This window comes from Trachemys scripta, chromosome 14 (assembly GCF_013100865.1).
Source record: "Trachemys scripta elegans isolate TJP31775 chromosome 14, CAS_Tse_1.0, whole genome shotgun sequence".
NCBI lineage: Eukaryota > Metazoa > Chordata > Testudines > Emydidae > Trachemys > Trachemys scripta.
In genome coordinates this window covers 34,692,956-34,706,104 of record NC_048311.1, presented here as the reverse complement: position 1 = coordinate 34,706,104, position 13,149 = coordinate 34,692,956, and the positions used below count along the sequence as shown (strand labels likewise).

Here is a 13,149-nt window from a genome sequence, read left to right as displayed (position 1 = left end):
TCCTGCTCCCCCTTCCTGGGGCCCCGCTCCCCAGCTCCGGGGGCCAGTCCCCACCTGGGACCCTGCTCCTTCCCCCCACTCCCTGGGGCCCCACACCCAAGCTCCGGGGGCTGCTCCTGCCCCCCCCTTCCCGGGGCCAGTCTCCCCAGGGCCTGGCTACATTCCAGTCTCTCTCCCGACCCTCCTGGCTCATTGTGGCTGCTCTCTTCCCCTTTCTTCTTTCCACCCAGCGCCTGCTCAGGTATGTTCCCGGTCTCTCCTGTCCCCTGTACATCTCTGACTTCCCACTGACTCGGTCCCCTCCCCAGGCTGATTCAGTGACACTGGGTTCCTGCCCTGCAGGCAGTGCAGAAAGTGGCAAGAGTACACTGGTGAAGCAGATGAAAATCATCCACAGCCAGGGGTTCAGCCCGGAGGAGCTAGCCGACTTTAAGGTGATTCTAGACTGCGAGTCCCCTCTGCCCCCTGTGTCCAGGTCTGGCTTTCCCAGCCTCTCTCCTGGGGAGTGGGATCCCGGCAGAGTGGAACAGGCGGCCAGAGACGCTTCTGGTGGGTGAGTGGGAATGGTGCTGGCCTGGGCTTGTCTCTGCCTGGGATGTGCTCAGACATTAGCCTGGCTGCTGTCAGGGTTGGGGCTTGAATTGGGCAGGCCCTGGGGGACCCCTCTCAAAAGCCCAGGCTTCCTGTGGATGCTAGTGCAGCCATCTGGAAATCTCACTGGGGGCTGATGGCCTGGAGGGCGCTTTCACCTCAGTGCTGGATGGGGGCAGGAATTTCCCCCTTTGCGCAGGGAAGTGGGACTTTCCTCGCTGGCTTTGCGCTCTCCTCCCTCCAGAACAGCCCTCTTCTGGTGTTGGCATCTTGGCCTCTTGGCATTCAGGGACCACCTGAGCCTCTCTGGATGTCAGATGGCAGCAACCAATTGTGGGCAGTATAAGCATCATGCCCTAGAGCAGGGGACACATTCCAGTTCAACCCCAAGTCCGTGGGCGCGCTAGTGTTATGTCCATAGTGGGGAAGAATAGTTCCCTCCATGCAGGGGTCACTGATTGGTTCTCTGCCCTGTGCTGTGTGGGAGGTCAGACGATGGTCACAATGGTCCTTTCGGCCTTCAACATCTATGGCCTGTGTCTTCAAATTTCCTAGTGATTTGTGGGCCAGCTTGAGTCCCCTTAAAGATGTTCAGGAAGCTCTGAGCCCCCCTCTCGGAAAGCCAGGCCCCTCCAAGGGCCTCCCTCTTGCATCCAAAGGATGAGTCACTCTGGAAAATGCAGGCATATGTGCAGCTCTGGGGGGAGACCTGGATCTTGCACTCAGCTCTGGGTCTCTGGATGCCAGAGGCCTCACGTCCCAAAGCCTGGAGGGAACAGTTCCTCACTCTGGCGAGACATCCACACCCCAGGAATGCTGGGTTCAATTCCAAGAACTAAAGTACTAGAACAGGGGTTCTCAAATGGGACCCCTTGGGGGTCACGAGGTTATTCCATGGGGGGTAGTGAGCTGTCAGCCTCCACCCCAAACCCCACTTTGCCTCCAGCATTTATAATGGGGTTAAATATATAAAAACGTGTTTTTAATTTATAAGGGGGGGGTCACACTCGGAGGAAGGGGGTCACCAGTACAAAAGTTTGAGAACCACTGTACTAGAAAGACATTGACAAACTTGAAAGAATTCAGAGAAAGCAACATGAAGACGCTGGGTCTGAGGAAGATAAGAGCTGAGTCTGTATATGGTCAAGTGACCACTGAGAGGGGAGAACAGACTGCAGCTGTTGGGATGGGGAGAGGGGTTCTGGGGCAGGGATAGAGCTGAGTGCCCTGGAACGCAGCTGCTGTGTGAGGGGAGTGGTGCTATGGGCCGTGCGTTTATCCTGATAAGGAACCTCATGTGTATCTGCCGGGCAGAGGCACTGCTGCAAATCCAGGCAGCACCTCTCCCAGCACCTCTGGAAACAGCTTTTGGTTCCTAGTGGAATGAAAAAGTTTGACTTTATCTGTCCCCTGGACTCATGCTCAGATTCCTCTAATTCGCCAGAGAGCCTCTCGGACTGACTCCGTGTTACTGAATGGCGTTAACTGGAATCAGATCTCGTATGGTTGTGGTGATGATCTGGACTTTGGGAACTGGAGGGCACTTGCTGCTCCCACTGCATTGGCTCCCATTTGGCACTCGCGAGTTTTCCCTTTCCTCTTCTGCCCTCAGAATGAGTCCCTTCTGCGTCTCCCTCTTTGTCTGCAGCCTGCCGTGTTGGACAATCTGCTCAGCTCCATGAAGTTTGTTCTCCGCGGCATGGGGACTCTGCACATCGACCTGACAAACAGCAAGAACCAGGTAGCTGGGCTGCTGTGGGAGGGGACACATGGACCCAGTGTTAGAGGGCTGAACTGGAGTCAGGGGAGGGGACACAACTCCACTCAGGGGACTGATTCCAGGGGTTCCTCGTGTCCAACCCCTCTGTGCACTCACATTTGACCCCCTTCCATGTGGTTCCTGCATGCCCTACTTTGTGGGGCTAACCCAGTTATAACCTGTGCAATCATCTCCTTTCTGAGCCACATCTCCCAGGAAGGTTGCAGGGGAACAATGTGTACAGTGGGGGACTGAGAGCCATTGAACCGAACTGTAAACCCTGTATAGGATGGAACCACTTCAAGCTGGGGGTGTGGCAGCTCCCCTAGCTCCAGCACCTATAAGAGGTTGTCTGTGTCAGGGAACTAGTACTGATCAGCACCCGGGGGGGGGGGGGGGGGATTTGGGGTTATGGGGTGGAGGTGGCTCTTCAGTGTTAGTCCCGATCAAGGATCTGTTGGTCTCTTACTGCAAATTTTACAACAGGTCCCCAGCCCAGCTTCTGGGTGCTTCCCATGCCCGTTGTCCCCCTTAGTCTCCGGTGTCTGTGATCCCCACCTCCAGTTCCCGCAGCCAGGCCTGCAGGGCAACCAGGAAGATATGCACATCTTCAGATGAGTTGAGGGAGGAAAGCCTTACTGAATTCACCAGAAAACGAAATGATGCAGCGAGTAAAATAGTTCGTGGTGTTCAGCATGATATTAAATTGCATTTGTTTTATGCTGCCTGTATTGTCAGATTGCAGCAGGGCTCTGCATTGAAAGCGCAGTGTGTCACTGCAGCAGTTTGGGAGTGGGGAAGGTGGAGATTTGGGTAGATGGGGGGCAAGTGGGGCTCACTAGAACAGCTCACTGCTGAGACTCTGCATCATCGTTATAAAGCAGGAAAGTGCAAGCGATCTTGTAGGCTCTACCTGAGTGGGGTGGGGCCACCCAGTATTGCCGTTGTGTGTGCAGATCCCCTGCCCCATCCCACGTTGTGGGGGAGCGGTGTGTGTGTATATCTGTTCCCTGTTGCGGTGGGGGGGGGGGTACATGTCTGTGGACTATTAATCTCCAAGGCACTGTATTGGCATTTCAGTAATGACTCTGTCATCCATGACACAGTTGCTCTTGGAGCCAGGAGACCTGTCACTGTGGGAAAGATTTTAGCTTTAGAAGGGGATTGTGATGGGGAAGGAACCCCCTCCCCACCATACACGTGAGCGCAGGCTCGGAGCCTTCTGAGGTACATGTCTGTCCCAGGAGTGGCTTGGGGGATGGAACTATAGGAGGCTCCAGCCCTCTCTAGAGCTGAGCAGAGGGTGACCTGGAGGTTTGGGGCCCATTCTGAAGCCTTCCCCTCCCATGCTTGCCCCAAGCCAAGATGCTCCAGCAATTCCCAACTGATCTGGGCCCTTCTCTCCCTGTCCTAGGTGCATGCCCGCTCCGTGCTGTCCTGCAGCCACTGTTTGGATGAGACCCAGATGGTGCTTCCCTGGGTGTCAGATGCTCTGTGCTGCCTCTGGGCTGATGATGGAGTGCAAGCAGCAACCAGGAGAGGCTACGAATATGGCCTCAATGACTCTGCGCTCTAGTGAGTACTGCAGCCCCATCAGTGCACTGCACTGTGGCTGTCCTGCTGTGTGGCTGATCTTGTGGGGGAGGGTTTGAGCCCATAACACTCAAGCCTGTTGAATTCCTTTGCTGCTGGGAGTTGGCAGTGACAGTCCCATGTGCAGTGGCCTCAGCCCCGGGAGCCTGTGTGTGCCCCATGTGCAGCCAGCTGTGTGTGCATGGGCACTGTGTGGGTGCTGCACCTGGAGCTCAGGCCCCGCTGTGGTGGACGACCCATGTGGCTGGCTCTGAATGCTTTCAGAGCTGCTGGCCCCTCCTGCCCATTAATCATCCTCTGCAGTAGGAGTGTTACCCTGGTGGCCTGGCTCCATTCCCCTGCCACCTCAGCTCTGTGTGTGTTCGCAGCAAAACATCCTCTTTCCCTTCCTGTGCTACGCAGATTACCCCGGGCAGCTCCATTTTGGCAGGGAGAGTGTTCCTGTCGGTGGAGGGTTGGGAGTGGTTTGGGACCCGCTGTAACAGCTGTAAAGTGACAAGAGCTGGATCAACGGCCGGAGAGAACAAAGACGAGAGCCTGCTGCAGACTCTGTGGTCTCTGCCAAGCCTGCCAGGCAGAAGTGGGGTGGGTGGGATCCCTCCTGGTCCATGATGTTCTCGGCAGCCTCCCAGCCTGGAGTGGGGCTTTCTCTCCTGATTTCTGCTGCCTCTATCTCTCCGTGAGTTCAGCTTGTGCTTCCCTCACCCAGTTAGTCAACGCTGGGCAGAGCAGAGCCCTGGGCCTGGGAGAAAGGGGCCCCTTATTGCACTGTGCTTGGCCCACTGCCCAGCCTCCCTTGGGGGGGTGAGGTCGTGGAGGGGCCGCACCCCGCTGGTAACTGAGCTAATGAGGCCCTTGGGGCTGTGATCGGGTGTTGGGGGCTAGGCAGAAGCATTCTGCTGGTTCCATCCATCGAGGAGGACTTTGGGCTTGTTTGTGCTGGGGGCGTATGTGCCTGCTGGAGAGGGGTTAAGGGCACAGAGCAGTGGTTCTGGGGCTGCTCCTTTGCCCACCTGTGGTGGGGAGGGGGTGGCACTGGGAGAGAGAAGCAGACTGGAGAGCCTCAAGCAGAACGGCAGCTGCAGATGGCTATGGTCGGGGGGCAGTTACTGGGGGGTTGGCTGGACGTGGCTGATGCTTTATTCGGGACTTTTATTTTCTCGTTGTTGGTGTCTGACACCACCACACCTGCTGCTCGTCTCCTAGCCACGTCTTGGTGCCTCTGCAGATCCATCAGCTGCTGCCTTGTGCCTGCTCTTGCCTCAAGCTGCCAAAAGGGCAAGTTGTGTCTCCTGTGCCACTTTGGGCCGTCCTAGAGCTCAGCGTTCGTCTTGGGGTGGGAGTGTTCCCATTTCCATATTCGTTCCCTGGCGCGGTGAGACCTGTCAGTTCTCGGCTCCCTCTGCAAAGTCAGACTCAAGAAGAGTTTGTCATTAAATACAAACAACCCAACAAAAGTGGCAATTCTACCCCCGGCTGAACATTTCCATAGAAAGATGCTGCTTCTGGGCCCAAACAGTTGCAATGGTTATTAAATGTCAATGTTATTTAATTTTTGCTCTCCCCAGTGCTTTGGTGCCTGACTGCTTGTATCACTCGTTCGCTCAGGAACTTCAGCTTCTCTTGATGAGATGGAATAAACAGTGCCTGGCAGAGCTGCAGTTCCTCGCGGCCTCTTATTGTAATTCCTGAGCAGAAATCTTTTTGCATTTTATATTCTTCAGTCTCCTAGTGCCTCCGGGCCCCTCTTTTTCTGTGCTTGTGTTTGCTTGTGGCCTGCAAGTCCTGGGGGGAGGAAGAAAACTTGGAGTTAGATTGGGGGAAAGGCTCATGAATTTCAAGTTTGGGCTTTGATTGTTTTCTGTTTCAGAGATGTTCTTGGAAGTTGTAGTTACTATATGGCTCCCGTGGGGCCCTGGCTTCCAGAACACACACAGGTCAGTGCACCTGCTCTCAGAATAACCGGGCGCCCCTGGAAGGGGGCCCCCGGCTGTGACCAGAATAGCTGTGTTCTCCCCAACTCCCACTAATGCTCCAGCGCCTCCTGCTGTGGGGGCAGGGACAGGCCATGATATAAACGGCCCCCAATTCTGCAGTCAGGGTTCTGTGCCATTCCTACAGTGCCACTGCTTGAGAGAGCCTGGGACTGGGGTAGCTTTGGGTGGGGAAAGCTGGGGCTGTGTAGCAGCTATGGAGAGATCCGAGTGTTTGTCGACAGGCTCTTCTCCCCTGGGGCTTGGGACTGGTTTTGCCCTCCAGCCAAAGCTGCCAGACAATTAAAGGGCAGATTTTGCTGTATCCTTCTGCTGGTGCTGCTGGGGAAGAGGAGAGTCTGAGCCTGAGACGGCAGCTCCTGGGTCTCTGCCTTGGCATCGCGGAAGCAATTACAGCTCCTGACCTAAAGGATAATTTTTACTGGCTAGCCAGGCCATTGGGGGAGAGCGTCCTGAGCTGAGTAAAGCTGGGAGAAGGAAGCATGAACTGTTCACCAGTCAGTGCTCTGGGGGTGCTGTCTACAGCCAGTACCAAGGACACAGGGTTGGGAAGCTGCCACATCTGTGCTGAAGCCTGGGACACACGGAGGGCAGCAGCACTACTACAGTGTCTCCCCCAAGATGTCGGAGGAACGTGGCGGGGCGGGGGATGGACAGCCACTTGTCAGCCCCCCCAGGGCGGAGGATCGGGATGGGGCTCTTGTTCAGAGCAGTGTTTGGAAAGCCTGTCTGTGGTGTGGGATGGCTCCTCCTGGCTGGGGAGATTAGTATGGAAATTGCGAGCACATTATTGCTGCTGGAGGGAAGCGCTTTGTGCACTTGTCAGCCCCAGGAGAGCAGAGATTGGGAGAGTCAATAAAGTGTCACCACTGCCCGACGGGAGCTGCTGAGTCGTTTGTGGCGCGTGTGAAATTATGGAAATGCGCCCGCAGCACCGTGTTTAGTGCTGCTTCCGAGACGGGCTGGGGGAGGAGGGGGTGGTGGAGCCCTGGACTGCACCAGCAGCTTCAGTGACTCTCCCGTGGAGGAGCTGCCACTGACACTGCCAGGCTTTGAGCTGCTCTTCCAGCCTCATCCTGGGGCTTTGCTCATCCACGGCCTCAGGCATCGCGTAAGCCCCAGTCCAGGGGTGACCCCTGCTGGGCTGGGGTGGGTGGATGTGTTGGCTTCTGAAGCTGCCACAGCTTGGCCCTGTGATGTTCCATTTCCCTGGTCCCAGGCCCCTCTTCTGGCCAGTCACCTCCAGGCTTGTGGGGGCCCCTAAGTTCTCAGCTGGACAGTCCTGCAATGCCTCCCTGCTTCAGGATCCCTAAGGGCAACCGGCATCTTCCAGTTTGGGGGTGTATGCAGGGATGGGCAGCAGAAGGGGCTCTGCTGAGGGACCCCAGCATCCGCTGGGTGTTTGCTTTTGGTTAAAGCTGCGGAGGCCTGGAATCTGTGCAGGGCCTAGGGTGGTCCAGGGCACGGGGCAAGCGTGCTCTTTGGGGGGTGTGTGTGCTGTTTTGCTTTGGAAGGAGCTGCCTGTTACCGCCGAGAGACCTGGACCATTGGCTGGGAGTTAGAAAAGGATTTGACTTGGTTTCTTTCCTGGGGGGTTCAGGGGCCCAGCCCTGGGTCAGTGAAACTGCCTCAAACACCTGTACTGGGATAGGGCACAGCTTGGGCACTGGGGCTCTCCTGAGCTTGTGATGTCATTTCAAGGCCTTGAGAGATGCCTGGGGAGGGGGAGAATTTGGGGCTGAAAGGAGGGCTGGGCAGTCTGGTTGGGTGAAGGAGAGGCACTGGTCAGGCTCTGTGGCGGGGGAGCTGGCTAGGGAGGAGTGGACGGACTCTGGCAGGATGCGGTGTAGATGAGAGAGGCTATAAGGATCTCTCCCCTGCTCTCCCCAGTTTCTTTGAGAACATGGAGCGGCTCGTCCACCCCGAGTTCCAGCCCACGCCAAACGACGTGCTGCGTGTCCGACTGCGCACAAGTGGCATCGTTGAGACCCACTTCAGGATCAAGGACCTGGTGTTCCGGTGAGATGTGTGGCCAGTGGATGAGACGCGCTGGGTAGGGAGTGGCCGGATGAGTTGTGAGGAGACTAGGGGCCAGGCCTGGCCTGACAGCACCCAGAGCCTTGGGGAGGTGGGGCCGGAGGAAATCAGCCTGCTAAGCAGACACTTTCCCCATAGTGACTTGACTGCGCTGATTGGGAGCCTGGCCCTGACCAGCAAAGCCCCATCGATTTCCCATTAATCCCCCCGTGTGGGCTTATCTGGCATGTGGCTCTCCCTTGCCCTCCCTGAGCAGCGCTGTCCTCCCACACAGAAGGCTTTTGAGTTCTGCTTGATTTGATAAAGACCTAAAATGTCTCTAGTAGCTGAGGTGGCGGGGGGAGGGGAATACCTGACGAAGTCGAGGTGTTTGGCACTGGGATCTGGGGGCTGGCAGTGGTATCCAGACCCAATTCCATGTGGGCAGGTTTCTGCCTGTCTCTCCACCCCACACAGCACTAACTGCCCCCTCACTGGCTGCCTCAGCAGAAGCAGCAAGAGGGGCTGGTGAGGGCTGGGGGCAGGCTAGTGTTCTCAAATGCAGCCCGAGGCTTCTGCTCTCCAGGGGCAGGCTGCAGAACGCTGGGGCTGGTGGATTGCTGTGGGGGACCCCTCAGGCTGGGGGCCATTCCCTCTATTCACAGGTGGCATAGCTGAGTGCCAGATGCGTTAGACTCCTCTGACTGTTGGGGCTCCTGCAGACGGACGGGCTCTGGGAGGCACAGGGGTGGTTGTGGTTGTTGTAATAAGCTGTTTGGATTCGCTGGTTTGAGTCTGACCATCCAGAGACCCTGCCTGAGGGCACAGTCCCTATTTCTGCGCTGCTGCCTGGGGTGAGGCGCGGTGGCTTAGGCGCCAACCCAACAACTGGAGGGGGAAGATGCTGCTGCATCTGACAGGGCCTGGGCCACACATGGGAGGGTCTGAGCCACAGTGCCTCCCCTATCAGGCTGGGAGTTTCTTCTTGTTTTGAGTAGCTGCTATAACTTTTGGCGTGAGCCCGACTCTCAGCTCCCCATCCCTTTCCCACAGCCCTGGGCATGGCTGCTGCCAGGCCCTTGGGAAATGCGGCAGATGCCAGTTTTAAGCTCTCCCTGCCCTCTCATCCCTGCTGTCCCCAGCTGGCAGGTGCCAGGCCGAGGTGCTGGCATCCCTGTTGGTGCTGGTCTCTGGAACAGAGGAGAGCTGGGCAGAGCCTGTCCCTGTGCCGCCAGTGACTCTGAGCACAATTGCTCGCCGGGGAATGGCGCCAGGTTTATGAGCTGCAGACCGGGCTGTAATTTGCCAGTTGCATTCTGGCAGTAATTTTCCACTGGCTCATTTGAGCATCAACTGCCACCTGGAGGGAACTGATCACTTGTGTTTGTCACTCATCCACTGGGGCACCAGGGCTGCAGAGCCGGTTCCATGTAAATGGGGGCGGGGAGGTGCAGGGAGCCTGCCGTCTGGCAGCCTCTGCTTTCCACATAAAGTCTCCTGAGCAGCGAGCAGGTTGGGTGGGGCTGGGGGCTGCTGTTGAGGGCCCGGGCTGGGGCTCCAGTGGGGAATGATGGTTCGTTTGGGGCTGTTACTGGGCGTAGGCAGTAGGTCTGATGGGTTTGAGAACGTCCCCAATGGCACATCGCTCACTAGGTGCTTGCAGTGGATCCAGTAAAGCAGGGTTCTCAACCTCTTTCTTTCTGAGGCCCACCCAACATGCTATAAAATCTCCACAGCCCACTGGTGCCACAATCACTGGTTTTCTGCATATAAAAGCCAGGGCTGGCATTTGGGGATAGCAAGCAGGGCATTTGCCAGGGGGCCCTGCAAAGCTACATTGCTCAGGCTTTGGGTTCAGCCCTGGGTAGTGGGGTTCAGGGTCCCGGGCTTCAGCCCCATGTGGTGGGGCTTTGGCTTTCTGCCCTGGGCCCCAGTGAGTCTGATGCTGGCCCTGCTTGGCGGACCCCCTGAAACCTGCTCGCGGCCCCCTAGGGGACCCCGGACTCCTGGTTGAGGACCATTGCACTAAAGATCATTGAGGAAGCATTTGTGGTGAGCAGAGGGGCCCAGGAGCCAGGACTCCTGGGTTCCACTCCTGGCAGTGTGACCTGGCAGCAGCCCCTTCCCACATGCCCCCTTTCTGTAGGGATAGTGATGCTGAGCAGCCTGGTGGCGCTGGGAGGGTTAACCGTTCACTGTCTGACCTACTGCTCAGTCCCCTTCCTGGGGAAGCCGTTTGTCCCTTGCTGGGCAGACCCTCTACGGTACTCTGCCCTGTCTTGCAGGCTCTACGATGTGGGTGGGCAGCGCTCTGAGCGCCGGAAGTGGCTCGGCTGCTTCGAGGACATGCGAGCCGTGCTGTTTGTGGCGTCTCTCAGTGCATACGATGAGGCTGTCCCGGAGGAGCCAGCGCTGGTAAGGCCAGGCTCAGTGCGGGGGGGGGGGAGGGGGTCTCTCGTGTTCAAGGCGCCAGTGTTCTGCCTGCTGTGCAATTGGGGGCTCACTCTGTGCCTGAGCTGATCCTCTCCCAGGGCGTGAACACTCATTCCTGCTGCATGACAGCAGCCTGCCAATCCCACCTGTGTTCTCCCCGCGGCCTCCCCTGGGTCTGCCCATGCCCAGAACCCCCCTTTCTCCCCTGCACCCTCTCATAAAGCCAGTGATCCAGCTGCAGCCCCGGGCTGCTGGCTTCTCATGCCCTGGCCCACAGCCCTTTGTTACCCATCTGTAGATCTCTTCTCACTCCCCTGGCCTGCGCAGTTTGCCCTCTTCCATCTTCCTAGGGCATAGTTCTGGGCCCTTCCTAATGAGAGAATGCAGCCAGCATGCCCCCTTGCTTCTGAGTGCTGAGCAGAGCACAAACAGGGGGCGCTGAGGTCAGGACCTGGGTTGGGGGAAGAAAGCGGAGGGGTGCTCCCCGCCCCAGGGAGCTGGCTGGCGTTGGCCACGGCCACTGCTGCTGATCCACTGCAGTTCCATGGTGTTCAAGATCGTTTTCCTTCTTCCTCAGAATCGGCTTCTGGAAAGCATGAAGCTTTTCTCCTCTGTCTGCAACAACGTGTTCTTCCAAAGCACTTCCCTGGTGAGTCCCAGCAAGAGGCACCATAAGGGAGCAGCGCAGAAGCACTGGCTGCATAGATTCCGGTCCCAGCCTCTCCCAGCAGGAGGAGCTGTAAGGACCGGGGCAGTGAGCTCAGAGCTCTCCCCACCCTGCACTGTCCCGGCATCAGGTGGCGAATGGGCAAGCTGCAGCATGCGGGAGGGGTGGGATGGTCCCGCTAGCCCATTGCTCCCCTCACCTGAGCACAGCAGGCTCTTGTTCTGGGGATCCTGGCACTGTGATGAGACACTGGGGCCATTTCTGGCAGCCTGGACTCCAGCTCCTTCTCTGAGTGGGGCTGCCACTTGTAATTAAGAAGCAGCTGCTGCTGTCTCTGTGGAGGGGGGGCTGGTTCTGCTTGACAGTGTTAGTTAGTGCCGGGCCCTGTAACTTATCTCACTCGCTAATTGGTTCATTTATTTCTGCTAATGAAATGATTAAACAGTGGCATCTGCCTTATGAGCACTCAGTTCCTGCAGCTCAAGCCAGGGGTGGTCAATCAATCCAGTTCCTGACAGGATAACTGGGCCCAGAACTGGGACCTCCGGCCACCTCCTCTATTCCCCACAAGGGCCCTCTGGCTGCCTCAGGTGGATTTGGCCTAGGCAGGAGCCTAGACTAGTGATTAAAGCAGGAGACTGGGAATCTCTGCCACTGACCATATGACCTTGATGAGTCGCTTCCCTCTCCCTGTGCCCCATTTATACAATGGGGTGAACTCTCCCCTACCTCCCAGTGGACTGTGAGGATTAAGGGCCCATTGTCAGGGCCCTCAGGAGTCCTGGGTTCTGCTCCTGGTTCTGCTTGCTTGCTGGGTGACCCTGTGCACAGAGATGGGAGGGGACCCAGTGCCCGTCTTGTCTCTTCAGACAGCGAGCCCTTTGGGGCAGGGACCCTCTCTCACTGTCTGTCCAGCACTCTCGGCATGAGGGGATCTGATCTTGTCTTCTAGGTGCTACTGTCAGACCAACTTTACTAAGACACCTTGCGCCCAGCCCGAGTTTGGTGCTGGACCCCAGGTGATGGGAGAGGTGGTTTCATGGTGCCCGTGGGGCTGCACTGTATTGGCACCAGCCTCAGCATTTGCCCTACCTTGCGCCCAGCTGCCTTCTGGCAGTAGCTGGAGCACAGCTGTCATGGAGTCCCTGGGCGATGCCCTGGAACTGCTCCCCACAAAGCCAGTCAGGACTTTGGGGAGCCTCCTCTCCCTCGGAGCAGACTGTCTTCAGGGCAAGAAGCTCACATGGCTTCACCTCCTGGGTCTCTCCTAGAAGCATTCAGCATATGCCCCTCCGTGCGCTTCCCACAGCAAGTCCGCTCAGGCTGGGTCCTGGGGAAGCCAAAGGGTTCTGCACCCCCTACTTCGCAGTCAGACGTGACTCTCAGCCAGCTAGTAAAACAGAGGTTTATTAGATGACAGGAACATGGTCTAAAACAGAGCTTGTAGGTACAGCAGCGAGCGGGACCCCTCAGCCGGGTCCATTGTGGGGTTCAGAGAGCCAGACACCCACGTCTGCCCTCACTCCTAGTCCCCAGGTAGCTCCAACTCTGAAACCCCCTCCAGCCCCTCCTTCTCTCCGCTTTGTCTCTTTCCTGGGCCAGGATCTCTTTGTTCACCTTTAGCTATTTCCTTGCAGGGGGGGAAGGGGCCCTAGTCATTTGTTGCCAGGGAGACAGAGTGTCAGTGATTTATGCACACTGGCCTTTCCCCACCACCTAGAGACTTAAGAAATGCATAGGGGAAACTGAGGCACCCACACAGTATTCAGAGGAAACATTAAGAACAGTCCCACTTCGTCACAACAGCAACATATGAGGGAGCAGCACTTAGCCAGCCAAGGAATCCCCCTGCACTGGTGAACTCCCGGAGTCTGGCTCTGGCAGAGTAAAGGAGCCATGCGACTACCATGAACCAAGCCCTAAATCGCTACTGTTTGCCACTGGCCTGCAGTGCTGGGCGGGAAGATGGTGTGGGAGGGAGAGATGTTAAATCTCCTCCCCACAACGTAAAAAGAACAGGAGTACTTGTGGCACCTTAGAGACTAACAAATTTATTAGAGCATAAGCTTTCGTGGACTACAGCCCACTTCTTTGGT

At 57.2% G+C, this 13,149-nt stretch overlaps 1 protein-coding gene across 1 annotated transcript in view; it reads left to right on the top strand.

Annotated features, from left to right (window-relative positions):
* The window catches only part of LOC117887776 (guanine nucleotide-binding protein G(o) subunit alpha-like), a gene marked incomplete in the record, with an annotated part of 20,767 nt that overhangs the window by 3,198 nt on the left and 4,420 nt on the right, over positions 1 to 13,149 (top strand). Inside the window, 6 exon segments of the mRNA XM_034790497.1 lie at positions 343 to 434; positions 2,204 to 2,332; positions 3,765 to 3,925; positions 7,828 to 7,956; positions 10,239 to 10,368; positions 10,964 to 11,035. Coding sequence (XP_034646388.1) covers positions 343 to 434; positions 2,204 to 2,332; positions 3,765 to 3,925; positions 7,828 to 7,956; positions 10,239 to 10,368; positions 10,964 to 11,035 — 713 coding nt within the window.